The sequence below is a fragment of the Ogataea haglerorum genome (genome assembly GCF_019207285.1).
Source record: "Ogataea haglerorum isolate 81-453-3 chromosome Unknown 81-453-3_NODE_17_length_200138_cov_96.082680, whole genome shotgun sequence".
In the NCBI taxonomy this organism is placed as follows: domain Eukaryota; kingdom Fungi; phylum Ascomycota; class Pichiomycetes; order Pichiales; family Pichiaceae; genus Ogataea; species Ogataea haglerorum.
This window is the reverse complement of record NW_025065167.1, coordinates 45,626-70,713: the sequence shown is the minus strand read 5'-3', so window position 1 is coordinate 70,713 and position 25,088 is coordinate 45,626. Positions and strand designations below refer to the sequence as shown.

General features: G+C 47.6%; 15 protein-coding genes across 15 annotated transcripts; 6 read left to right on the top strand and 9 right to left on the bottom strand.

Moving 5' to 3' along the window:
• Nucleotides 1–39: 39 nt before the first annotated feature.
• Nucleotides 40–1,374, bottom strand: KL911_004920 (uncharacterized protein; the record flags this gene model as incomplete). Its single annotated transcript, XM_043200265.1, has 1 exon — nt 40–1,374. The coding sequence occupies one exon, from the start codon at nt 1,372–1,374 to the stop codon at nt 40–42; it is 1,335 nt and encodes a 444-aa protein (XP_043052279.1).
• Nucleotides 1,375–1,604: 230 nt separating this feature from the next.
• KL911_004919 (uncharacterized protein) lies at nt 1,605–2,159 on the bottom strand (the record flags this gene model as incomplete). Its single annotated transcript, XM_043200263.1, has 1 exon — nt 1,605–2,159. One exon carries the CDS (start codon nt 2,157–2,159, stop codon nt 1,605–1,607), a length of 555 nt encoding a protein of 184 aa, XP_043052278.1.
• Nucleotides 2,160–2,503: 344 nt separating this feature from the next.
• On the bottom strand, nt 2,504–4,252 carry KL911_004918 (uncharacterized protein; the record flags this gene model as incomplete). Its single annotated transcript, XM_043200262.1, has 1 exon — nt 2,504–4,252. One exon carries the CDS (start codon nt 4,250–4,252, stop codon nt 2,504–2,506), a length of 1,749 nt encoding a protein of 582 aa, XP_043052277.1.
• Nucleotides 4,253–4,593: 341 nt separating this feature from the next.
• Nucleotides 4,594–4,899, bottom strand: KL911_004917 (uncharacterized protein; the record flags this gene model as incomplete). Its single annotated transcript, XM_043200261.1, has 1 exon — nt 4,594–4,899. One exon carries the CDS (start codon nt 4,897–4,899, stop codon nt 4,594–4,596), a length of 306 nt encoding a protein of 101 aa, XP_043052276.1.
• A 44-nt stretch (nt 4,900–4,943) lies between these two features.
• KL911_004916 (uncharacterized protein) lies at nt 4,944–7,316 on the bottom strand (the record flags this gene model as incomplete). The annotated part of the gene is made up of 1 exon (XM_043200260.1): nt 4,944–7,316. One exon carries the CDS (start codon nt 7,314–7,316, stop codon nt 4,944–4,946), a length of 2,373 nt encoding a protein of 790 aa, XP_043052275.1.
• Nucleotides 7,317–7,411: 95 nt separating this feature from the next.
• Nucleotides 7,412–8,587, top strand: KL911_004915 (uncharacterized protein; the record flags this gene model as incomplete). Its single annotated transcript, XM_043200259.1, has 1 exon — nt 7,412–8,587. One exon carries the CDS (start codon nt 7,412–7,414, stop codon nt 8,585–8,587), a length of 1,176 nt encoding a protein of 391 aa, XP_043052274.1.
• A 432-nt stretch (nt 8,588–9,019) lies between these two features.
• On the bottom strand, nt 9,020–12,037 carry KL911_004914 (uncharacterized protein; the record flags this gene model as incomplete). Its single annotated transcript, XM_043200258.1, has 1 exon — nt 9,020–12,037. One exon carries the CDS (start codon nt 12,035–12,037, stop codon nt 9,020–9,022), a length of 3,018 nt encoding a protein of 1,005 aa, XP_043052273.1.
• A 162-nt stretch (nt 12,038–12,199) lies between these two features.
• KL911_004913 (uncharacterized protein) lies at nt 12,200–13,034 on the top strand (the record flags this gene model as incomplete). The annotated part of the gene is made up of 2 exons (XM_043200257.1): nt 12,200–12,214; nt 12,360–13,034. The coding sequence occupies 2 exons, from the start codon at nt 12,200–12,202 to the stop codon at nt 13,032–13,034; spliced, it is 690 nt and encodes a 229-aa protein (XP_043052272.1).
• A 109-nt stretch (nt 13,035–13,143) lies between these two features.
• On the top strand, nt 13,144–14,007 carry KL911_004912 (uncharacterized protein; the record flags this gene model as incomplete). Its single annotated transcript, XM_043200256.1, has 1 exon — nt 13,144–14,007. The coding sequence occupies one exon, from the start codon at nt 13,144–13,146 to the stop codon at nt 14,005–14,007; it is 864 nt and encodes a 287-aa protein (XP_043052271.1).
• Nucleotides 14,008–14,010: 3 nt separating this feature from the next.
• Nucleotides 14,011–15,015, bottom strand: KL911_004911 (uncharacterized protein; the record flags this gene model as incomplete). Its single annotated transcript, XM_043200255.1, has 1 exon — nt 14,011–15,015. The coding sequence occupies one exon, from the start codon at nt 15,013–15,015 to the stop codon at nt 14,011–14,013; it is 1,005 nt and encodes a 334-aa protein (XP_043052270.1).
• A 44-nt stretch (nt 15,016–15,059) lies between these two features.
• On the bottom strand, nt 15,060–17,165 carry KL911_004910 (uncharacterized protein; the record flags this gene model as incomplete). Its single annotated transcript, XM_043200254.1, has 1 exon — nt 15,060–17,165. The coding sequence occupies one exon, from the start codon at nt 17,163–17,165 to the stop codon at nt 15,060–15,062; it is 2,106 nt and encodes a 701-aa protein (XP_043052269.1).
• Nucleotides 17,166–17,567: 402 nt separating this feature from the next.
• KL911_004909 (uncharacterized protein) lies at nt 17,568–20,252 on the top strand (the record flags this gene model as incomplete). Its single annotated transcript, XM_043200252.1, has 1 exon — nt 17,568–20,252. One exon carries the CDS (start codon nt 17,568–17,570, stop codon nt 20,250–20,252), a length of 2,685 nt encoding a protein of 894 aa, XP_043052268.1.
• A 19-nt stretch (nt 20,253–20,271) lies between these two features.
• KL911_004908 (uncharacterized protein) lies at nt 20,272–20,976 on the bottom strand (the record flags this gene model as incomplete). The annotated part of the gene is made up of 1 exon (XM_043200251.1): nt 20,272–20,976. One exon carries the CDS (start codon nt 20,974–20,976, stop codon nt 20,272–20,274), a length of 705 nt encoding a protein of 234 aa, XP_043052267.1.
• Nucleotides 20,977–21,080: 104 nt separating this feature from the next.
• Nucleotides 21,081–23,495, top strand: KL911_004907 (uncharacterized protein; the record flags this gene model as incomplete). Its single annotated transcript, XM_043200250.1, has 1 exon — nt 21,081–23,495. One exon carries the CDS (start codon nt 21,081–21,083, stop codon nt 23,493–23,495), a length of 2,415 nt encoding a protein of 804 aa, XP_043052266.1.
• Nucleotides 23,496–23,708: 213 nt separating this feature from the next.
• KL911_004906 (uncharacterized protein) lies at nt 23,709–25,067 on the top strand (the record flags this gene model as incomplete). The annotated part of the gene is made up of 1 exon (XM_043200249.1): nt 23,709–25,067. One exon carries the CDS (start codon nt 23,709–23,711, stop codon nt 25,065–25,067), a length of 1,359 nt encoding a protein of 452 aa, XP_043052265.1.
• Nucleotides 25,068–25,088: the final 21 nt, after the last annotated feature.

Here is a 25,088-nt window from a genome sequence, read left to right as displayed (position 1 = left end):
TAACTAGCAATGTGAACTATCTGTATAAGAATCAGAAACCTATTTTTTGACCTCGTAGATTCTTCTGAACTTTTCATCGATCTCGACCAAGTAGAAGGAGCCCTTTGGGATGTACTCGATGTCTCCAGATGGCTTAAAGGACTTTTGAAGGTGGATTTTCTCTCTCAAGCCCAAACAAGCCGTGAACTCTTCTGGGGTCTTTTGTATTCTGCTGTCAAGCTTCGGTTGAATATCAAGAACCTTGATTATGTGAGAGAGGTCTCCAGTAACCTTCACGGAGAACAAAGAGGCAGCAAGTCCAGATCCGTAGGAGAAAAGACCAATTCTTTTGCCCTGGAGAGCATCGTTGCCCACGTAGTATAACAAAGAAGCGAGCGATCCGTAAACGGATCCAGTGTACATGTTGCCAACGTTCGTTCCCACCTCCAGAGATGGTGCAACTCTCTCCTTGTGAAGAGGCTTGGCGACATTGACAAATGTCTTCTCCAAAGCCTTGTCAGTCAAAGAAGCTTCGTAGTCAATGGAAGCGAGCCCGACATCGACATCTGGGAAACCAGACTGGTCTTCTCTGAAGTCGTTATACAGCATTCTTCCGTAAGATTTGGCCACCAACTTGCAGTTTGGAACGTGGAACACGTTATAATCAAAGAACTTCACACCAACAAACTTGGACTTGCTCAAACCTTTGGCAGCAGCTTTCTTGGAGTAGTTGGCGTAACACTCATCAACTGCTTTGATGTAGCATGTTTGCGAGAAGTGACCATTGACGACAGGATACTCAGAAGTGAAGTCTGGCTTGTAGAAGTCGTAAGCATGCTGCATGTAGGAACCTCTAATAGGCTCAAATGTGAGAGGAGCGTCCGGGCCAATCAGCATAGCAACGGTGCCTGCACCACCAGTTGGTCTGGCTGTACCCTCCTCGTAGATGGCGATGTCTCCACAAACAACAATCGCGTCTCTGCCATCCCAAGCAGAGGACTCAACCCAGTTAATTGCATTGAAAACAGCGTTGGTACCACCATAACATGCATTCAGAGTGTCGACACCCTCAATGTCGGTGTTGTCACCAAAGAGCTGCATCAACACGGATTTGGCACTCTTGCTCTTGTCAAGAAGCGTCTCAGTTCCCACCTCCAGTCTGCCGATAGAATTAGGGTCGATATTGTAATTTTTCAACAGGTTGTTGCAGACAGTCAATGCCATGGAGTAAATGTCTTCTCTGTCATTGACAAACGCCATCTTGGTCTGTCCCAAGCCAATAGTATACTTTCCTGGGGAGACCTTATCAAAGGACTCCAGGTCAGCCTGGCTGACATACTGGCCAGGAACGTAGAGTTCGATGGCCTTGATTCCAACGTTTTGAGGGCGAGTCATTATAATGATGAAGAGATTCTATTCAATTAAGCAGTGGGTTTTCAATATATCGAAAGAGGGAAAATATTGATAAATCAGCTATTTTTTTTCACCACTACCCGACACGCTAAACGAATATGCGAGCACCACCAGTGAAATAAATAAAAAAAAACTTTACACCATGCTTTTGTCGAAATCATCCATTAGTCATTAAAACCGGTATATAGCAATGCGAGTATCTAAAAAACCGTTCATTTGATGCGAGAGAGCCACAGTTGGTAGTTGCGAGTCGCGGAGTCAGCCTGTGTCTCCTTGACGGTGTTCGGCTTCTGTTTCGAAAGCTGATATCCCCACGAGTCAGGCGGCAACTTAGGCGTATCGTAAAGCCACTTCTCGTCTAAACCGGCAACCTCCGGTTGCTCACAGTCCTGTAGATCGCAATGGTGGATTTCCACGGTATCGTCGTTGTCGTAGTAATCCAGCGAGGGAGAATCCTCCAAAAGAGAGGGCAAGGATCCCATGTACGTCGATCGGCGCGTCGATGAAATGCTAGGTCTGTATGAGTTTGTGTGCAGGTCTTCCAGAGCAAAGAAGTCTTCCTCGTCGTCGTGGTGCGCTTCCGGAGTCGCTGCTCTAAAGTTCGTGGTGGAGTATGTTACCAGCTTGCTGGTCTTTGACGGCTTGATAGCGGATGAGTCGTACAAAGAATCCTTCAATTGGCACTCCTTGGAGCAGTAGATGCTTCCAGAGTAATCGTCGAGTTGCTTGTTGTCCACGATGCAGAACTGGTCGTGAAGGAACATCATCCCAAAGTTTGTCTTAATGGGTTTCAGAAGGATATAAGGATATATTTATATTGGGACTTGGTGATGCGGAGACACCAGCCACAAGGTGCCACAAAAAAACACAGGTGAACATTTTATCTTGACTGTTTGTGTACCTTGGTGGGGCTTTCCGCAATAGATCACGCGCATTTTAACAATAATTTTCGGCCACTAGGGTTATTTGCTATGTACAGATGCGTGGGAAAAAATTTTCACCAGCCACATGACTCAGTAGGACGCGACACGATGCCACAGCCAAGTCCGATATAACAGAAAACTCCACAATGCCGTGGTCAGGGGTCCCGCAAATTGTGGAAAATGTCGAACTAAGAGCTTTCAAATGAGTAATTTAGCAAAGATGACACATTGCGTAATCGTTTATCAAGCGCATCCTCGGTGTTTAGTGCGGCGCCAATGTCCAGCTCTGTTTGTAGTTCTGTGAGAGCGCGTGTTGTCACGTCATCGTTTGGCAGCTCCCCCGTCTGCACAAAATGGTGGCCAAGCTTTACCACCAGCTCGACCATCTGAGGATTGCTGATCAGGTACAGCGTCTTTTCCTGTGTGGAGCCGAGCAGCTCGTCGGTCACGTTCCTGAGAAGATCCATTCTCAGGCGGTTTCGGTCTTGGTAAAACAGTTCCATGTATTTGGTAGCCACGGGAATGGAAATCCCGATAGAATTCGCGTGCACGTTCTGCACCACCTCCTGAATATCCTTGAATGACTCAGCGTGCTCTGCAAACACGTCGAACGTCCATTCAGGGATGACAGGGTAGAACATGAACAGCCTCTGATCTCTGGTCAGGAAGTCAAACATGTCCAGCGGAGAATGGTACGGAATCATGTGTAGCTGGTCTTCCAGCGAGTTTTCGTCGTACGAGGAGACGTCCAGCTCATTGTGGTGGATGCACAGGTCTCTCACGAGCAGCGGAACGCCCACCATGTCTTTGGCCAGCTGCTTCTCTCCACAGTTTAGCAAGGCATTCGCAAACGTAGCAATCTCGTTGGGGTCCAAAAAGAGCGGGATTTGGACCAGCCGCATCTCCAGCAAATTCAGCAGTCTGTTGGTGTCTCTTGTGTTCCCGCAATGATCCGCCATCAGCTGGAACGTTGTTCTATTTGGCTGCACTCCAGCCTCGTTCATATCGGCCAGAATTTTGTCAAACAGCGCGGAGTTGCGAGCAACAACGCACGCCGTCAACAGCATGTTGTATGCCTCCACGTTCAGCTCAAACCCAGAACCCGTAAACACCTGCTTATACTGTCTATACGTGTTCTCGTCGAAATCCTCGCTGCTGGCAAGTGTGCAACTCAGACTCCGCACCAGCTCTTCCTGTGTGATCATCATGCCGGAGTCAATTACATCCTGGAAAACCAGATTGACCAGCTCAGGACTTAAATAAAGGCAGTACATTTTGAAACGCTCGAGAAACGTTTCCAGATGCTCTGGCTGGATATGCTTTGCTCGAGGAACGGGGAATTTCGCGTACTCCTCTAAAACAGTGCGGATGTTGAACTTATCGTCCTCTTCGCTAATGGAGGCCACAAAGCGGCTGTAAAGACCTTCCTCCACCTCTTCGCGAGGGGTCTGCAACCGCATGTTCAAAATCTGTATATCTGTCTGGCCTTTCAACAACCCCACAACAGCCTGATAGTAGGCAGTCTCCTTACCCTCCTGTTCGGCAATCATGTGCAACGTCTCGTCCTCAGCAACCGCATCCTGCAAAAACCGGTCGCCAAACTCCGAGAGACTGTTGTTGAAGGCGGTGAGAAAGTCGGGAACAAGTTTCTCGATACTCTCCATCGAAGTGTACTTAAGCAGTTCGGATTGCAGATTCTTAACACGTTCTGGAGCCGGAAGCTTCTTAGGTTCGGTTGGAGGAGAATTGAGTACCTTGAACCAGTCAAACGATTGAAACTGGGGCAATCCGTCTTCGTCTGAGCTGGGCCGTTTCAGGATGTCCACGGCATCAAAGTTCAGATCGTCATCATCCTCAAGCTTGCCTTTGGTGGAGTAGGGACGCACAGTACGGATACCTGAAAACAGGGCGGGTCTCCTCAAACACCTAAGCAACATGATCTGCTAGTATTTTTTCCAGTTTTTTTTTTCGGCTAGATCAGCGATTACGTCAGCATGTACTCGCCGAGCTCGTATGGAGCAGTGATGGTTATCATGACGATCGTGCATAACCGCAGGCTACAATTAACCAGTGCCTTTTGAACGCTAATGCATGGTTAGCAATCATGGCAGTTCATCCAGGGTCTGCGTCGGAATGTCAGAGCTACGCATTGCAGTGATAAATCTTACATTATAATTTGGTAGAGCTCAAAGTCTAAGCATTGGTGCCAACCTGGAGCGCACCTGCTATGTACACACTGGGATAGACTTCTCCGGGGCTGCCCTTTTTCTCCCAACGTTTATGGATTGTTGATTCTAGCGATATATGACTTGGAAATCAAATTCCACGATCTCATGAACTTGGACGCGCAGTCGTTGATGCAGTTCTCCTCAACAGAAGTCAAGCTAGACGATGGCTGTAGAATACACTTGTCAAAACAATTTTCAGTCAATGAGTTCACAAGCGACGTAGCGTAAGCTGTGGCCATTTCTGTGGCGATCGAAGACTTGACTTGGTCCTTGACCTGCTGAGTCTGCTCAGAGCTCAACGAGGAGCCCGCGCTTGTGTTGCTTTTGGAGCCTCCTAAACCGAGAAAGGACGACATTGGATTAAATTTTAAACTTGTGAAATGCACTAAAAAATAGTTTTTCAGCTCGATTTTTCAGATTCGGAATCGTACGCATCGTCGTCAGCGTCGGCCGATTCGTCCGCCTCGTCTTCCTCTTCTTCCTGTCCGGATTCGTCTCCGCCGCCTCCGAACACGTTCGTTTTACCCTTCTCCTTCAGAAAATCGTCCAGGGTCTGCAGCTTGTACTTTCTTGCGCTCTGTCGCGGTTCGGTATTTATCGTGGTGGCAGAGTTAACCACTAGTGGCGGCTTTTCAGCGTGTGAAATTGACTTGTGCTGGCTGTAGTCCTTCAGCTGAAATTCCTGTGCGCGCAGCTCGTTGTAGTATTCGAGGAGCTCAGGGTTCAGCATCTGTGGCGTAGCTTGGTTGTATTTGCTTACACTGTTGTTGTTTGTCGACGAGTCAGTGGAAACAGGAGTGGGTTTTGAAGTCTGAAAAAGCAAAATAGAAAGCTCCACTTCATTAAGTTTCTCGGCACACTTCTCCAGAATATAAGCTTTCTGCCCGTAGTATTGCTGAAATTCAATAGCAGTGGTTGCATTGAGGTCTTCGTCCAGATACACCAGGTTGGGAAGAATTGATCCAATCATCCTTGACCTATCCCGTAGATCGACACTGGAGTCATACCTCGTAAACTGCAATACGAGGTTGAACAGCTTCCATATCATACTTTCGTAGTTATACTCTTCTCCTTGCTGCTTGCTGGCATACAATTCTTTGGACACCATTTTTGTCAGTGCAGTTAAGATCTCCACTTTCACCACGTACTCCTGTTCCCTAAAGCCCCGCACAAGGATTCGCATAAGATCGGGCAAGAAGTTGCCTAAAGCTAATGATTTGTCGTCGCGGTATTGCTGGTTCGAAAACTCTCCCACGAGCCATATGATCGAAGCTCTGGCAACTGGCGCAAGCTCGCTCTCATTGATCAGCTTTCCTGTGAGCTTTGTAAGCACGTCGATGTTTCCAAAGAGGTCATTTTGCACCATAATCCGCAGTCCTGTCACATACTCTGCGACCAGAGGCTCTTCAGTCTCGGAGTCAAGTCTCGAGAGGAACAACTGGCCGATCCTGGCTGTTTGTTCTGGCGTGCCGTGGTAATGATTGAGCAGCCTTACTACCGCTAGTTTGAGCTGTGTGGAGGCCGTGTTTAGCAGGAAAACCAATTCTGCGAAAATCTGATCGAAATTCTGCGCACTGAGAAGCTTGACCAAAATGCATACTTTCAATCCACTGATCTTAGGTAGCTCATTCGGAAGAGGCACAAAGTATGACAGCTGCGAGTTTGAAAAACTCACCAGCTTCCGGTCAAGCAAATACACGATCTCGTTGAGCACGTAGACAGTCACCTCGTCGTCACCCAAAAATTTGACAAGCGTTTTTGCCAGTGGAATTTCGTCTAACTTGAACGGCAGCACGTTGATATAAAAGCGCACTAGGCTAAGCACGACGTTTGCAGAGGAAGAGTAAATGAGCGAGCGCAGTTTGGAGTCCAAAAGAGCCAGTTCCACTGCAATACCATCCTCCATCGGCTTGGGAAGGTACAGGCGGGCGTAATCTGTGGCTAGATCAATCAAGATGACTTTCGAGTAATCTTCAAGCTCTGTGAGCTTGGACACCAAATGAGTGAATCTCGGATGAATTAAATCCATATATCCAGGGAAGATGGTGTAGAAGCAATTGAGCGCAGAACTTAGTACTCTCGGATCGGTGTCGCTCAAAAGAACTGCCAGGAAATTGTACAGTTGTGCTGGGATGCTTGATTCGTCTTTCAGGGCAGAAGTCACATCGCGGTGTCTGTTGAAGCCGGAATCTAGCAGAAAGCATTTGGTAATAGCCACGGCAGTAGCGGAGCGCACAAGAGGCGATGAATCAGAAATCGTCCGTTTTATCGACAAGACCAAGATCGGCAGGATTGCCGGGATACGGATTCCGCTCAGCGTCCTGATAGCTAGAGCTCTGTTGATGCAGTTTTTGTCTGTAAGCGATTTTTGGATAGCATTTATTGAAAGTAGAGCAATGTCCTGTTGCATATGGTTATATCGCAAAAGGATCATATAGACCAGGCGTTTGGTCCTGAGATTGTTGGAGGTGATATTTTTGATGACGTGGGGGAAGTATTGCAGCAGTTCAGGTTCTGAGTTCGGTTTAGTGGTCATCAATCGCACCAGGTACTTGAGGGATGTTTGGATTTCCTTGTCTGATGAAGAATTGAGCCCTTCGATAACTTGCGAGGATGTGAGCTCTAGATTTTGCGCGTGGCCATTGGAGAGAAAGGCGTTCAATCCCGAGGGCAGTTTCACATTCTTGTTCTGGATGGCCTCATTGACCGTTGACGAGAGGTTCTTTGTTGCATTTTCCAGCAGTACGCTAAGGTTTTTCCCGAGTTCAGCCATTAGCGATTTGCAGTATAATGTAGAGTGGAAAAAAACAAATGGTTTAGGGTGTAATTTTTCAACTTATTAACGTTCCACATTTCCTCCTTGCAACAATGGCTTCCGAGGATCAACCGGCCAGGTCAGCTTCACCGACCAGGGAGAATGCTCTTAAACGGACATTGTCGATGAACAGTCTCATCAAGACAGACTCGTTCACAAAACTCTTCAAGAAGAGTAACAAGCGTACAAGATCAGATGACTCTGATTTGGACGACATTGAAACAAAGCTCGACATTCAGCCATCGAAGAAGCCCCGGACGCGCTCTACCAAAGAGGAAGAAGAGTTTCGTAGAAGAGAAAAAGAGTACGACGAGCTGCTGCCTCCCGAGTATCGAAAGTTCCGGCCAAAGGGATTCAAGCTCAATCTGCCGCCAGAAGATCGGCCGGTCCGAATCTACGCAGATGGAGTGTTTGATCTGTTTCACCTGGGCCACATGAGACAGCTGGAGCAGTGCAAAAAAGCGTTTCCCAACGTGACTTTAGTGGTTGGAATTCCCAATGACGAAGAAACACATAAGAGAAAGGGGCTGACAGTTCTCACTGACAAGCAACGTTACGAAACATTGAGACACTGCAGGTGGGTTGACGAGGTGGTAGAGGACGCCCCTTGGATTCTGAGCATGAAATTCCTTAAAGATCACCAAATTGATTACTGTGCTCACGACGATCTTCCATACCAAGCACAGGGCATTGACGATATATATAGACCCATGAAAGAGGCCGGCATGTTCCTCGCCACACAGAGGACGGAAGGAATTAGCACAAGCGACATCATTACCAAGATTATCAGAGACTACGACAAGTACCTTATGCGCAATTTTGCCAGGGGAGCCACACGGAAAGAGCTGAATGTGTCCTGGCTCAAAAAGAACGAGCTGGATTTCAAGAAACAGATCAACGACTTCCGCTCCTACTGGAAGAAAACCAACGATAGTCTCAATAGTGCTTCTCGCGACCTCTACACGGAAGTGCGAGAGTTTCTCAAAAGAAGAAATGAGACATCACCTGCTCAGTCTCCTGCAGACTCATTTGCATCCAAATTCAACGGCAACGGCTTGGGACGCACCAACTCCCGTCGCAGCCTGATTGAGAATTTTAAAGAATGGGTGGCAAGGGACAGCCATTCGGAGTTTGAGAGTGACGAAGAAGAAAAGCCGGTCGTCACCAAAAGAGGACGCAAGGTGAAAAAGCCCGCCAGTAGTGAAAAAAAAGTACTAGAAAAAAAATAGTGCAAAATATATTATAGCTATGTTCTCTGTTGCTAACATAAAGTACCTAGAGCCGACGACGTTGTATCAATGGTTCTGCCAAAAATCGATCAACCACGGATCGCGGTTTGTCGTGGTAGATGTGAGAGATTATGACTATATTGGTGGCCATATCAAGTCCAGCATTCATATTCCGAGTTCCACCGTGGGGTCCCATTGCCAGACTATTTTCGACGAACTTACAAAGAACAATGCAGACAGTGTGGTATTTCATTGCGCATTATCGCAACAGCGCGGACCGTCCGCTGCCATGAAGTTCATGCGGTACCTTGAAGACCTTGAGTCTGTCCCGGACCTCAACATATACGTGCTCAGAGGAGGGTTCGCAAAGTGGCAAGAGCTTTATGGCAATGATTCAGAAGTGACAGAGGGCTACGAGCCGAGCTTGTGGTCCTAATCATTTTTTTTCTGCTGCCTACGTCGTTTGGAAGGCTGCTCCTCAGTCTCCGGAGAATTCTTACCAGAATTTCTTAATTTCGATGTGGCATTTTTTAATCGCTGTCCCATTTCCAGGTCACGGCGGCGCCTGATCATCTCAACAGGGAAGAACTCCTCAATGCTTGTCTGCGGCTTGTTCATGTTCTGGATGATTGGCAGCAGAATTGTGTCCACTTTCTCCTTGCCCCATCCAACATTGTACATCAGGAAAGTCCGCAGCTTATCGAGGTTAGGGTAGCCCCATTGGAACTCGGACTTGTCATGGTCGACCTCTGGATGCAGATATGCTTCAATAACCCGCTTATCAGGGAACTCGGGAGTCAGATACAGATCAGTTTTCTTCAACGACTTGCGCAGTTTGCGCTTGACTGGAGTTTCTTTGGACTCATCAATGATACCATTTTGGTAATCGAGCCACCACTGCTTGAAATTTTCCAGTGTTCGGAACTCGGCAAGAATCTCCATTGCTGCAACCTTTCCAACACCCTTAATACCTTCTGTATAGTCGCTTCCTAATAATAGAGCTAACTCAATCAACATTTTTCTGTCGAGTCCTAGATCGCGCGCTAGGTCCTCCATTTGGTAGCACTCCACAAAGTTCTTTTCGTTGAACATGTTCTTGTACACGCGGTCACCGCCAAACAGAAAACAGTCAGAATCGTCTGTGATAATGCCATCCACCAATCCTAGACGCAAAAGCTCAGCGCATTGGGCTTCTGCCTCCATCGGCGCGGTGATGTACGGCAAGCCAAACCGGGAAAGCATATCCTGGATGTCCAGGATCATCCGAACGGTCACCTCGTCTGCGTCTCGTTTTTGTTTCTTCATACTCTCTTGGAGTTGCACTTCGTCGTCCATCGACCAGAAACTCGAGGACAACGATGGCTTTTTTGTACCAACTTTATCCACAAACTTCTCGTAGGCTGCTTCCTCGCTCTCAAGTTTGTGCTCGAGCTCCTCCTCCTCCTCGTCCGAAAAGACGTAGTCCAGAGGCTCTGGCATTTTAGGGACTTGTTGTGTATTTTCGTCAGGATGTTCAGTATTTGTCTTCTTCTGCTGATCCACGGGAATGCGCTTATCTTCTTTTAAACTGGCCTTTTGGGCGCCGGGGTCTTCCGGGAAATCGTGACTCAGCTCTGGCTGGTCAACCACAGACTCCGGCTCCGGCACGTCGTAGATCCGGCCTGTTTTCTCTGGCTCCGGCTGTGGGTCGGGGTCCAGCTCGATGATCTCAGGCTCAGTGGCCTCTTGCTCCTTAGCCTCCACAGAACCCTCGCTCTCATTTTCTTCAAGGTACGGTTCGACGTCAGCATAATCGAACAGCCCGACTTTTTCGTCTTCGCTTTTTCCGCCCTCTGTCTTTTTGTGGTCTTGCATCTCGTGATACGCGTTTTCTGAAACTCGAGTCTGAAACCAGAGAGGAGTTTCTTCCACTTTTTTTGGTGGCTTCTTTGGTTCTGGCTTTGGGTCTGGTTGTGCGCTCCCGGGCTCCTCCGTTTTGCCTGCAGACAGTATGCTGTTTCTGAAATCAAATTTCGGCACAGACACAGGCTTTGACTTGGTGACCTTATCTATGTTCGAACCGAGTGATTCCTTGGTCAAAATTAATGGTGGAGCAGCCCCGTAATCAAAAGGAGCATCGTTTCGCAGCTCCTGCTCCATCATATTATAGTAATCCTGTTTTGACCGTTCGATGGCGTGTCGCAACTGCTCTTCCTCGCTCATTTCTGCAGCTTTTTGCAAATTCTTCTTGTTGTTGTTTGCGTATTCGTACAGCGACTGGATCATCGCCATGGTAGTGTCCTCGTTATTTTCTGACGTCACGACTTCGCCAACAAACATCGGCTCAGATGCAGCAGTCCCCATAGGGAGCACCGGCTTGGCAGGCTCTATAACGTCTTCCCATTCTTCGTCCTCTTCATCTTCGTCCTGCTCTCCTTCGCTGTTCAAATCAATGGGTTTCTCTACACTGTGGCCGTCGTCCTTGATCGACAAAGTATACCCGTTTTCGTTTCTCTGGAGCTCGTAAATACGATCACGATCACTAGCAATCCGCCGCGATTTGGCCTCATTCTCGTCCATTCCTGCCACATTCATCAGTTTCTGAGTGAGAAAATTGCGCTTCTGCACCATCTGGATTTGGAATTTGGAAAAATCCATGCTATTTGGGAACAATGTCTCGAGCTGCTGTTTTGTGTAGCCCATTCTCAGACGAGAACGTAACCGCAAGTGAGAAAGCACTATGTACTGAGTAGATAGCGGCAAACGGGCGAACTCCTCGGATTTCGGGTCGATGGTGTCAAGATCAATGCCTCCAAGCTCGTCTTGCAGATCAGAAGTAAGTCGGTCGTACTCATAGTCTGTGATCACCCGCTGGTCATTCTTCTCAACCTTGAAGCTCTCAATGTGCGGAAGATCGTACTCATCTTGCCTGCGGAATATGCGATTCTCTTTTTCTTTCTTGGGCGTCGGCTTTTCAAGCTTCTCCTCGTGCTTTCTGTCCCTGGTATCAAAATAATTAGTGTCTTCGTAGAATTCAGTAAACTGCAGCTGTTCAATGGGAACTTCTTTGGACTTGGCTTTGGGCTTGGCCTTCGTGGGCACATCGCGCTTGCCCTCGGCCCGGTTCTGAAGCTGTTTCGCTAGCAGTCTGCGCGCAACCTGCTCTGCGGTCTCCTTGCTGCCCTCTCGTTTCTCTCGCCGTTTGCTGATGGTCTGTCTTTTCAAAAGAGGTGCTCCGCCATCAAACACAAACACAGGCTTGATTCCAAAGTAGAGAAGCTTGCATATTCGGCGGAAGAAGCCAACTATATGGGAGTTGATCAGTTGATTGCCCTGCGCATCTCTCACAGCCTTGAGGAACTGATAGATCCAAATTGAGGCGTCAACCGCAAGCCTTTTTTTAGCCATCGCCTCCAGTCGCACAGGCCGCGCGGTGGGGCCGACAATCTCCCAAAGTCCGTGAACACCCATGGATCAGGAATATTGTGTATCAATATTCTTTTCTTCTATAAACGTCGATCGACGCCGCGGGCCCTTAAACTTTCTTCTCTAGGGATAAATCTCAAACCCTTATTTCTCTGGGCGATAACATCTCGTCGCCTATAACGATAACAGTTTCCCCCTTTCCTGCTCATGGCAGACTTTAAAGTATGTGTATCCTTTTTTCGAGAAAGCGCCAAAACTAACTGCTAAGTTGCAGACTCCTATCGCAAACAAGAGAAAATTAAAATCGGAGTTTACGATGGCTTACACGCCCGAGCATCCTCACTCTATGCCTAACCCAGCCACTCAGTCCAAACCACAATGCAAATTCGTACCTCAGTTTACAAACAACGAGCAGAAGAACTGTTACAACCTGTTCAAGGAACTTCAAGACACGCCGAAAACAAATGGAGAACTAGCGATGTCTGGGTCTCCAGTGCCAATTGGACAACTAACGCCGTTTTTGGTAACAAACCAGCATCCAAGGCAACTGAGCAATAACACGCCAATAAAGCAGCAACAGCATGACCACTCGCCGCTCTCTCCCTCAATACAGCCAATATTCATTCTTCCAAACGACCACGATAGAGATATGATGTCCTACACGGAAATTCAAAGGTTTCCGTCAGATTTCAAGCCGAGACAGGCTGCAAACATGCCTCACAAAGAGAAAGTGGACAAATGGATAGTCAACGTTCCCGCCTATCCACACCAGGGCAAGGAGACATGGTATAACGAGTGCTATCCGTCGGTGGTGGAGCTGTCCACAGCCTCAACGCCAGAAGAATCAGACGTTGACTTTACATGCCACCAAGACATTATTGAGTATCAATCGAGAATGATCACTTTTCTCGTGAACCGCTCGTATTACAACGACCCCACCGAAGACATCAATCGAGGCGAAGAGTTCGAAGAAGCGAACTTGGCTGAGTATTCATACGAGACCAACGAAGCAGACTTTAACTACCACGAAGGTATTTGTTAGGCATCATGACCCGCAAAAGAATAATCTTCCAGGGCCTTTTCTATACAGAGTTATGCTGATCGATATATATAAAAAAATCCAGGAAAGATCCAAAAATTTAACAAAAATAATGAGTTCTGTCAACTCGGCAACTGTTCTCCTAAACAGGGTGCTGTCACTCAAAGAGGTTTCACCACTGCTGCTGGTGTTGGATTCGGTCATCCAATCGAGCTACTACTTCCAGCAAGAGCTCATACACAAGGCGAAAAATGAGTCCGTTCCTATCACATACTTATCCTTCGAGACTCTCAATCGACCCGAAGTGGACGAGTTCGTGCTTTGCGACGAACTATCTCCCGAGCAGATTATTGCTAAAGTTGGTAAGAATTCGAAACAGTTAGTGATTGTCGATTCGATCAACTATATTCCTGAAAATCAGCTCAACAGTTTTCTACGTGGGATAATATCGCCTACTACAGTCCTCTGTGCGACTTACCATACCTCAATTCCACAGGTATCGGTGCCCGGTGCTCAGAACAAGCCTACCGCTGTTCAGCGGCTGCTGTTCATGGCAACAACAATTTTCGAGCTAAGGCCTGCAAACTCACCTCTTACAGACGAGGAACTGGAAGTTGCGTCTCACAAGTTAGAGCTTCCTATTGGGATATCAAACAAGCCCACTTTCGAGGCCAAGATGACCTATCGAAGGAAATCTGGCCGCGCTTTGGAGTATGCATTTACTATAAACACATTGACTCACGAATACCAGGTCAAGCAGGAAAACGTTGCCGAAGGAGACGATGCCGAGCTGCTGGAGAATCTCACAACTTTCAACTTGACTACCACGCAGAGACAGAAGCTGGCTCGCGAACAAGTGGAGCTCCCTTTCTTGCAGGCCCAGCAGTCTTTGGGAGCCGTGGGAGGCGCCATCGTTTACGAGTTCGAAAAAGATGACGATTACGATGAGGATGATCCTTATGAAGATCCATTCTAGCGTCTATATGTTTTCGTCTTCTTCGCCAGTGCTTGTTTGACGGGTTGTTTTCTTGCGGGGCCACAGACTAGGCAGTTTGATAAATTGGAAGCGGGGCTCGATGCATCTTTCTATGAACCAGTTCCTCAAGGTGTTTTCGATAATAGAACTAATGCGAGGAATGTTTTCTAGCTTTGTACGAGAGCCGATCAGCGACTTAATATCGAACTCGAGTCGGAAATCAGGGCTGAACGAGAACATGAGTCCTACAGAATTGTCTGCAGCGTCAGACTCATCAGCACTGCTGATCAAGGAGACCGTGAGACAGCCAGAGAACCTGACAATAGAGATCGAGAGCTTGACCGGAAGCGACGCTGCTAGCGGTTTGGGCTGGTTTATCAAAAGTTTGGTTTCGACTCCCAAAGTAAACGTGTCTGCCACATCGACATCGATTTTCGCTTCGAGCCGTCCGTCTGTATTCTTGATCCGACAATTGCTGAAGATCGGAAAATCGTTACCTATACTTATCTCTGTGATCACGATTTTGTCAAGAAAGTCTGGTATGATAGACGAACCAAAAACCTCATTCAGCGAGCGGTAAATATTGTTGTTGTTGAGCGCCTCATTCCTAAACTGCGAGATGAGCTGGGCAACCAGCACATTGAACCAGTCCAGGGATTCTGGCTGGTGACTGCGCACATCGTAGTATGTTTTTTCCAGAATAGTGTCTATCGTAGAGCCTTCATTTTCTTGGACCGCGTTCGGTGCGTTCAGTACAGGAACGTTCACTTTCTTCGAGTTGCCCGGCACTGTGGGCGCGCTTTCACTGAAAATGAAGAACCTGATGAACATAACGAATAGTACAATGACAGAAAGCTGTCCTAATATAAGACCGTGCGTAAACGTCCATGCGGACTGCGGCGTGACAATCACACGGTGCTCGGACGGCCACGATACTATTTGCTCTGCAATTTTCTGCGACAGCTCTTTGATAGATTGATCTGAATAATCAGGGGATTCGATGCTCATTTAATAATTTATAGATTATTTTTTACGTGCACTGAATATTTAGTTTATTTCAGTAGTCTGAAGAGGAAGTTGACAAACACAGACAACGCCAGGGCCGAGCAAACCAGCAGAGGGCCGAACTTATCGTCATAGCGCACAGCACGTTTGTTCCTGATATTCACAACACGGAAAATGTAGGCATACGTGGAGTAGACAATTGTTAGGATGGCCGTGAAGTAGAAGCAGGTGGAGGTGATCAACGAGATCAAATCGCCGTAATTCAGGAGGGTGTGCGCGGTGGCGCCAAATATAAGGGCGATGGACAGCCAAGAGAGGTAAGTTCTTTCCGTGGCAAAGTAAACTTTGGGTTCGACTCGCACCACAACCGCGATCTTCTTCCCTGGCGGAGCAGTGAACTTAGTGTCAAAAACAGTTCCTTCCGGCACCTTATTAAAGGAGTGGTCTGGTTTGGTGATCTCCTTGTACCAAGACAGCAACTTGCCTATTAGGGTATTATTTTCCTGGTCCTGAGTCTCCTCGATTCTATTATCGTTCTCATTGAAGGAGACAGAGCCGTACTGAGGAGCCGCAGAGCCTGAACCGAAGCTCGAGCCGGCGAGCTCTTCCTCGTCAAGCTCACCGTGGCCAGACTGCGTATGGCGTTGTCTCACAATACCGTAGTTTTCATCCTTCTTTGGTTTTTTGATGTCGACGTCCATCTGAGGCAGCCAAAACGGAATCAAGTCAACTCTGTCAGGAAGCAAGGTGGCACAGCCGTGAATGAATTTGGAGAACTTGGGAACAGCTTCCACCAGGTGTGAAGACACCATTTCCTTGACCCATTGCGGAGGCTCCTGTCCCATTTGGGTTTGAAGCTTGACCTCCAAAACGGCATACGGGAATCTCTCAACATCTTTAGGAGGCAGGTTAGCAAATGGATAATTCACGCCAATGTCCATTCTTCTCCAGTTTCCGTGGGTTCTGTCGATGCCGTCAAAATTATCTTCTCTCACCATTGTGAGCTCCGTATCGAGAGAGATTCTGACTCTCGCATCACCTGGAAGCTGGAACGCTGTTCTGTTGTAGAAAGACCTCATCACCGGTCTCAGCTTGTCCTTGATGACTCTATATTGTACTTCCTGCGCGAGTCTCTCAAGACTCTCAATTTCTTGCACACTTTTCTTTCCATCCTTACGCATTTTCTCAAATGCCTGCTTGACAGTGTACTGCCCCTTCATGAAATCATTCACGTTTTTCTCCTTGAGTGGGAATCTGGCCTTGACACTCTTCTCGCCTGTCCAGTCCTCTCGATGCGTTTTTCTTTCAACAAAAACAGTCTCTGCACCCATTCCTCCGTACCACCTGATTCTGATGGCCTCAGCTCCCTCAGTCTTGAGCAATCGTCCGTAATAGAGGTCCATGTCCTTATTGTCGTAGTAGATCGAGGTTATTGCCGAGTCTTCTGGCTCAAATTCTTTGTTCGAGTTGAACACGAGAACAGGAAGATGCTTCAGTATAATGAGCTTCAGTTCGGTGATGTTATCCGGATGCACCCAGTACTTTGTCGTTTGACGGACAAAGTTCTGCATCGACCCTCCGGCGGCAGAGTCGCCCTTTACAGGGTTTCCTCTAGTTCTGACGAGGTCGTAGAGCTTCGAAAGGTTTACAATCAAAGAGTCGTAATTGTCCTTGTAGAACGCCTTGGCGTTCAGCCGGGCCTGGAAAATAGGCTTGAGGATGAACTTGGTGAGCTTGTCGTGCTTCTTGAGGATCTTCTGGAAGCCGATGTAATTGAGCCTTGTGAACTTGTTGAGGTCGTGCACATCAGCAATGATGTCGCTGAGCTCCTCTTCGAGATCCTGGAAGTCTTGCTCGTAGAACTCCGCCTCTTCTTCGGTGGCATTCCTGGAGTTTTCAACGGTGTTGTTGACCAGCGTCTCCACCTCCTTCATGCGACGGAGGATTTCTTTATGCTTTAGGACCACAAAGTTGTACACCTTATCGAGCTCCCCTTCCATCTTATTAAGGAAATCCTCCTCGAGGGAATCCGACCACTTGTTGCCGTTCTTGCTGAGCCCCTTACCAATGGCGTATTTCAGCTCATCATACTGGATGTAATAGTAGGCATATTCCTTAATCAGCGAGGACTTGAGCGTTTCTCCAAACTTCATGATGCCAAAAAGCGAGCAGCTCTCAAAAAATTAAGTACCGACCCGCACGTGCGTGCACAGCCTGGAGAGAATATTTTATTTAGGGCAAGCTTCCAGAATGAGACCTTACACCGCCCCGTAGAGCTTTGCTTTGGAGGCTTGCTAAAATTCAAGAGTCTCTCGCTCAGGTTCATAAGGTTTGCCGAGCTGTGGCTAAGCAGGATACGTAGGGAAAAGCCTCGGCGCAACACTTGCCAAAAATCCAGAAAAATATCTACATTGATTATCTGCTACGCACTCTCATATTAATGCCCCTGTTGAAATATTTTGTTTTTTAGATTCTCCACTATGGCGGACCAGAGACGGAAATTAATGCGCCTCAAACGGTTCGTCAGAAGCAACCGCAGGTTGCTGCTACTGGCCATGACACTATTCACTATCAACCTTCTTTATAACCTGCGTACCTCAAATTCCATTGAGTTTGACCTGGGGGACGAGTACGCTGGCACCTTTAAGGAGAAATATCTCAGAACAATCAAATCTAGGGACCAGCTCTATACAGATGAGTTCTATCAAAAACTCACTGTCATGGGCCAAATTGACGACCTTGTGAACGAGCCCATCGAACGCGTGTCCTTTAATGAGACGTTAGACCCAATGAACGTTCTGAAAGAAAAATACCCCAATGCCGACGACTACGCCAGCCTTGCTACCGCTCAGCAGGCGCAGGTGTACCTGAATGATGTGCTTCCAAAAACGGGTTTCAAATTCAGACCTATCCAAGAGACCATATACCGAGATGTCTACAATCCCAAAAATTATTTGGAGTCCAGACTTTCAAAATGGGTGGCTCTGAAGGACATTCTTTCGCCGGAGGAAATGAGCAACCTGGGTTTGACAGATGAGCTTTTCAAGTCTAATCTGCTTAGGATAAAGGATCTCAAGCTTAAGATCAACGAGAATTCTTCCAGAGAGATCCTCAATACCCTGAACCACATGAGAATAGTCAATAAACTGTTCTTTCAGAACCCAGCTCTTTTTGAAACTCCTGAAATGAACGATCTTTGTCGTGAAGCAACAAAGGCAGTGTACCCATGGCTTTCCGGATACTATCCCACCTTTACGAAGTACAATAAGCGCATGGATGAAGTCAACACTGATGTATTTGGGGAGGACGATTCTACCTGCCTGCTGAAAAGAATTCAAACAAAACTGTCCGGGCGCGGAATTGTCATCACAGCCTCAGACAGCCAGGTGCCAGAGTTAAGCGGACTGATTGCCCTTCTCCGGGTCTCTGGAAACAAGCTGCCGATCGAAATCTTCCACAACAACGATCTTAGTCTGACATCCATCAAGAAGTTGATCGAAGTGGCCACGGATCCAATCATGAAACTGCCAAAGGGGACTAAGTTCACCAAGCAGCCGATCCAAGACCTCACCTTTGTAGACGTCTCCAAAACTGTCATCTTCCGCTACAAGCACTTCTTCCAAAGGTGGTATATGAAGCTGCTAGCCTGCCTGTTCAGCTCTTTCGGGGAAATCATTGTTCTGGACACAGATACCGTTCCGCTACTAGCAATTGAAGAATATTTGCAATTGCCTGCTTACAGAGACACACACACACTGTTCTTCAGGGACAGGGAAGCAAATTCGTTCCTTTACGAGGGAATCATGAAATTCTTCATTGAATTTTTGAATACTGACGCAGAGCGTGACTATCTCCAGTTGAAGATGCCTACAGATGAGATTTTACACAATAGATTTTTTGGAGAGAAGGCAAGACACTACATGGAGGCCGGCCTATTTGCACTCAACAAAAAAGAAAAATTCGATGGTCTTTTGGTGGCTGCATCAATGCCTTTCTTCAAACTCATCTCCAATTCGGTCCATGGAGAGAAGGAATTCATCTGGCTCGGTCAAGAAATTATGGGCAGGACCTATAGATTTAATTCCCATCCAGCTGTCGCCGTAGGTTCATTGACGGACAAAAAACGTCGACTGGTCGCAAATGAGCTGTGCTCGACCCATCCCGGACACATTTCAGACGACGCCAAGAGCTTGCTATGGTTCAACTCAGGATTCTTAACCTGTAAACGTCCAGATTCCTATTATAAGGACATCAACTACGAAAGGAACGAAGGAAAGGACCTGCTGCAATTGAAGAAAGAGTACATTTCTCCACTGCACATCACCAGTGCGGTCATTCCTCCTCCAGCAGAATACAATTTCGATACCGGAGATGGAGAGCCAACACGTGGATGGGTGATGACGTCGCAGTGTGAGAACTACCTTTGGTGTGCCTACGATGTTATTGGCGGAGGAAAAAACGAGAAGATTCCTAAAGGGCAAGTTATTTCGTTCCGTGCCCAGGACACAGAGAAATGGGACAACCTGGGAGAAATCTGGGTGACGTACTTCAAGATTGCCAGTAAAGGTACAAAGACCGACTTGGGTTACGTTGAGGACGACGCATTCGATGAGTTGGGACTGGACAAAATGCCTTTTGGAGAGGAGGAAGACACAGGGAATACACACCAGAGAGGTGGGTTTGCATCATCCAGTGGCTCTTTTGGAGGAGCCACCAAAGCAGGCGAGAAGAACAGCAATGCTTCAGAGAAGGGTGCGGGTATGAAGATCAAGAAGCCAGTCAAAGGACAGGACTCCAATGACGCTTCCGATTACGAGGAGTACGATGATTCTAGAAGACTAGCGGCCGCAGGCACAAAGAAAAAAGCCGGTAGTTCCAGCAAGAGTACACTGAACGATGATGATGCGGATTATTTCGAAAGTGATGGCTCTGAAATGAGCAAAGGCTATAAAGAAACTGACGATTTCGATTCGGTGGTGATCGATGACGAGTTGTCTCGAGAGGCGGCTGAGGAGTCCAGCTCATTGTCTAAGGCCGGAAAGAACATAAATGAGTTCTTTAACGCGTTTGGGTTTGGGTCACGGAACAAAATTGATTCTTCAAAACTTTCTTCCTATGCTGATGACTCGGAGATAGACCTGGACTCTTATGCAGCCCAGAAAGAGGAATCAAGCTCAGAAAGGGATGTTTTCAGTGAAGAGCTTCTAAAGGAACTGCAGTCCGAGAGCGCTCAAGATTAAAAATATAGCTATCATGAATTTAGTCGATTTTCCACAGTTCCAATCCGAGGATTTTGAATTTTTCCGTAGTCAGTGGCTCATTGCCAAACGTCTCGACACTGTCGGTGGCCCCATTTTCCAGATCGCCATTGATATACAGACCGAACCGGCCGCCTCCGGAGCCTATGCTGACAAAGTTGTGGTTTGAGTAGATTATGTAATCGTTCATCGAAGTGTACGGGAACACCTTCAGTCTCAATTGTTCCCCGGAAGCCTCTAGCGTGTGCATGTTTTTTATACTATCGCGCTCTGCCTTCCAAAGAAAACAGTCCCCGTTCCCGTAATACTGTTTCTTCTCTAGCGGTCTCAAATAGTCGTTCAGATACGCCCCAAACAGCCGGTGTTGGGTGTCCATCACGACCAGTAGGTATCCTTTTCTTCGGGCCGTTGACTCTCCGGGCTGCGGCCGCGTCCTGCTGTAGAAAGTGTTTAGTGATGTTCCGTCCTGTTCCAAAGAGTACTGGAGAGTCCAGGAATGCGATATCTGGAGGATGGGAGGGATATGGAGACGAAGTTCCTCTGCCAGTTCGGTCGGCAACAGTTTGTGGTGGGTGGTGGCTTTGTAGCCGTTCAATTGAAGCGGAGTTAATGGAGGATCATCGTCGTCCTGCAACGTGCGCGGAGAGTCCATAGCTGGAGGCGTTTTAGGACTGCCGAAAACTGATTTTATCTTAAAGCGAGGCATAAGTCAAGACTGAGATAAATAAAAATCTTGTGGCGAACCGGTGGCTGGTGAAACGCTAGATTGGGCCTAGGGATATATTTTATCCCTGTTGGCAATTGTTACCGATGGACGCTACCATAGAGAACACAGAATTTTTGGATTTCTTAAACACTACCCAATCAGGAGCGGCACATAACTCTGTGGGAATCTCTTTTGAGTCATTTCTGTCGTCCCTGATCTTTTCTCTTGTGTATTGTTCCCTGCAGGTGTTCATATTTACCTACCTGAGAACCAGATTCAAGGAATTTTACCAGCCGCTCTGCTATTGCCTGCCAGAAAGCATCCGGACGCCGCCATTGTCAGACCATCTTTTAGCATGGGCGAAACCTATCGTCTACACCCCGATTGGCACCTTTTACCGACTAGGACTGGACTCGTACTATTTTCTGAGATTCATGTACACGCTACTGATACTTTTTGTCGGAATGGCCTGTCTCAATATTCCAGTGCTCATTCCAGTGAACTTCTGTGGCGGAGATGAGCTAACTAAAGGGATTGTAAGAGGGCTCGACAGAATATCCACCTCCAACATCTCATCACGAAACACCAATAAGTACATGTTCCATTTCGGCATGGCTATTTTTGTGATCCTATGGTTTCATTATGTGCTCATTTACGAGATGAAAAGCTGCGTTGAAGAGCGTCAGAAACATCTGGTGCTGAGCTCCAAAGTCCAGTATAAACGGGCTTCTTTGTCGACTGTGCTGCTCGAAAATATCCCGCACGACCTGATGGACGAGAGTGCCATTGAGCAATTTTTTGCTACTCTCCCCGGAGGGGTCAAAAAAGTGTGGCCAATCTTAGACTATCGCAATGTGGAGGCACTAGTCCAAAAGTATGAAAAATATAGAAGCCTCTTAGAAGAGCTGGAACTGAATATCATCAAAGATAAAACGCAGAATCGAGTCAATCACGCTACCAAATACTTCTACGAGCCCTTTGAGCTATTTGGGTTTGAATGCACAGTTCCCGGCATATGCAAAGTTGTGGATCCATACGACCATACTGCGGGACAGATGCTGCTCCTGGGGGAGCTAATTTTGGCCAAACAGCGCGAGCTCAAGTCCGTAAAGTTACGAAGCTCAAAAATCAACAAAGCGTTTGTGCAGTTCAACAAGATCAGCACCGCATACCTTGCGCGCCAGCTCTTACTAACGAGAAACCCAAAAGGCATGACGGTCACTCTCATGGAAATGACTCCGGATGACGTTATCTGGAAGAACATTGTGCGCTCGGACCAAACAGCTTCAAACGTGATATGGAACGCAGCAATGTTTTTCGTTTCAATTTTGATCATTGTCTGCTGGGTAGTCCCAGTGGCCTTTGTGGGGTCAATATCGCAACTCCCTTATCTCACTGCGCTCATTCCAACCATCAGCTGGCTAAACGGACTCCCAGATTTTCTAACAGCATTCATTGCAGGAATTTTGCCTACAATAGTGCTCACGTTGCTGACGTCTGTTGCGCTGCAAATATTCAAGGTTGTCGGATGCAAGCGAGGGAAGATAGTGGGTTCTTCCTTGGAGCTGAGTCTTCAGAGCTGGGTATTTGTGTTCTTATTTTTCCACCTTTTCATTGTGATCACCATCTCCTCAGGGTTCATTGTGGTGCTGGAACGGTTTCTTCTCAATCCAAGCGCCATCCCGGCAATGGTGGCACAAGACTTCCCCAAGGCCTCCAACTTCTTCTTCTCGTTCTTCATTTTGAAAGGCTTGACATGTTTCGGGAATAGTCTCCTGCAGTTCGGAAGGTTCTCGTCAGATCTATGCATGGACAAACTGATCGACAAGACTCCGCGAGAAAAGCTTCACCGTCGCATGAGCATTCCTCAGCCCAGCTGGGGACTCACATACCCGACCTACTCCGTGTACGGCTCGATCGGTCTGGTGTACTCTGTGATATCTCCTTTGATTCTTGTATTCTGCTGCATCAACTTCCTTTTGGACCTGTTGTCATACAAGTACTGTCTCCTCTATGTTTACAACTACAAGAACAGTTCGGAGACAGGAGGGAAAATTTACTCGATCGCGCTTCGTCAACTGTACGCGGGAGTCTACAGTCTCGAGGTGTTTCTTATCGGATTGTTCTTCATTGTGAAAGACGACAAGGGCGAAAACACCTGCTTCCTTCTGGGCATCATGATGGTTATAGTTTTGGTGTTGACTATATGTGTCCACATTTCTATCAATAACCAGTACGACAAGTCACTGAGCGTTGTTCCGCTGGAACTGTTCGAAGAGCTGGATCGAGAAATAAAGTTTGAACATGACTTTGACACAGCCTCCATTTTCTGTCATCCTTCGTTACGGTTCGATCCGCGCAAGCAGGTGGTCTGGATCCCCAAAGATCCACACGGACACAGCGACAGAGAACGCCAGAAACTGGAACTGCTTGGACTCAAGGTCTTTGACCAGGGCTGCACGATCAGCAGCAGGGGGAGACTGGAAATCCTGATGTCTCCGCCAGACTATGTTTTTTGATGGACCAGCCACCTGAAAAAATTACCATATTCGGAGAATTATAAACACACAAGCGTGTTTCAGGTGTTTGCTCATATGGTGAAACAGAAGCTCTCATCTGTATCCTATACCACTAACAACACATGAATGCTCCTATAAGGGCTATTGGGCGCTTTCCCGTACTTTTTTCCGTCCTCCTAGGGCATTTTGGCGCCAACTTAAAATAGTTCAACGATGTATCTAATTTACCGTTTTTGGAACTGGGCGTTCTCGAGTCCGGATTGTGCAGGTGCTATATATAGGAAGCTTGGGGCGCAATATTTCCAACGCCACCGCGAATCCATGAGATCTCCACTAGTTTCGCACGCTCTGTTGGGCAGCCTTGTGTCGGGGCTTGCCGCCGCTGTCACAGGAACCAGCAGCGCGTCCTTAGCGACTGCCACCTGCAACCCGCTCAAAAACACAGGCTGTCCCGCTGACACGGCGTTGGCAGGATCGATTTCCGAGGATTTCAAGTCCCCCAGCGAGCACTTCTCTGTCTATTCCACCCCAGACCAGATTTTCTATAGCGACGACGGCCTGCAACTCACATTGGCCAAAAGATTCGACAACCCTGCGCTCAGATCCAACTTTTACCTCATGTTTGGGAAAGTGGAGGTCCTTCTAAAGGCAGCGAACGGAACAGGAATCATTTCGTCCTTCTATCTTCAGTCCGACGACCTCGACGAGATCGATCTGGAGTGGTTTGGAGGTGACGGCTACGAGGTCCAAACCAATTACTTCTCCAAGGGAAACACAGCTACGTACGACAGAGGCGGATATCACAACATGGAAGACCCAAGAGCTGCTTTCCACAACTACACAATCGACTGGACAGCAGAGGCTCTGACGTGGTACGTCGACGGAAAGGCTATCAGAACACTTACCAATGACTCGTCCCAGGGCTATCCGCAGAGCCCTATGTACTTGATGATGGGAATTTGGGCTGGAGGAGACAGCACAAATGCTCAGGGGACGATCGAATGGGCTGGTGGACTAACAAACTATGATGACGCTCCGTTCTCGATGTACATTAAGAAACTGGTTGCTGTTGACTACTCGAGCGGCTCAGAGTACCGTTACGAGGACACCAGTGGTGAATGGACGTCGATCGAGGCAGTTGGCGGACAAGTTAATGGCCGTATCGGCTTGGCTGAGGAGGAGTTTGACGTTCTGGTTGCCGGAGGAAACTTAGACTCTGAGGTCTTTAAGTCCCAAACGGCCAGCTCCAGCAGCAATGTTGCCACTTCAAGCCACTATGTGTATCAGTCCTCCACAAAGGCCGCAGGCAGCTCATACAATCCAACTGCCACTACATCTGGTTCGCATGACTCCGTCTCCACTAGTAAAAGGTCCATCACCTCAGACAGAGCTGCCTACCAGAGCTCTACGACTCTCGAGACTTTGGCCAGTTCCTCCGCGACCGTTTCTAGCAACTCCTCGCTGCAATCGATTTCGTCCACGAGCGGCTCGGGATCAGGCCATCGTTTCAACAGCCTGAGCGTTTTTGCGTCTTTTGCGTCTACTATACTGTTTGGATTGGCACTGATCTAGAACCCGTACACCGCATTTTAA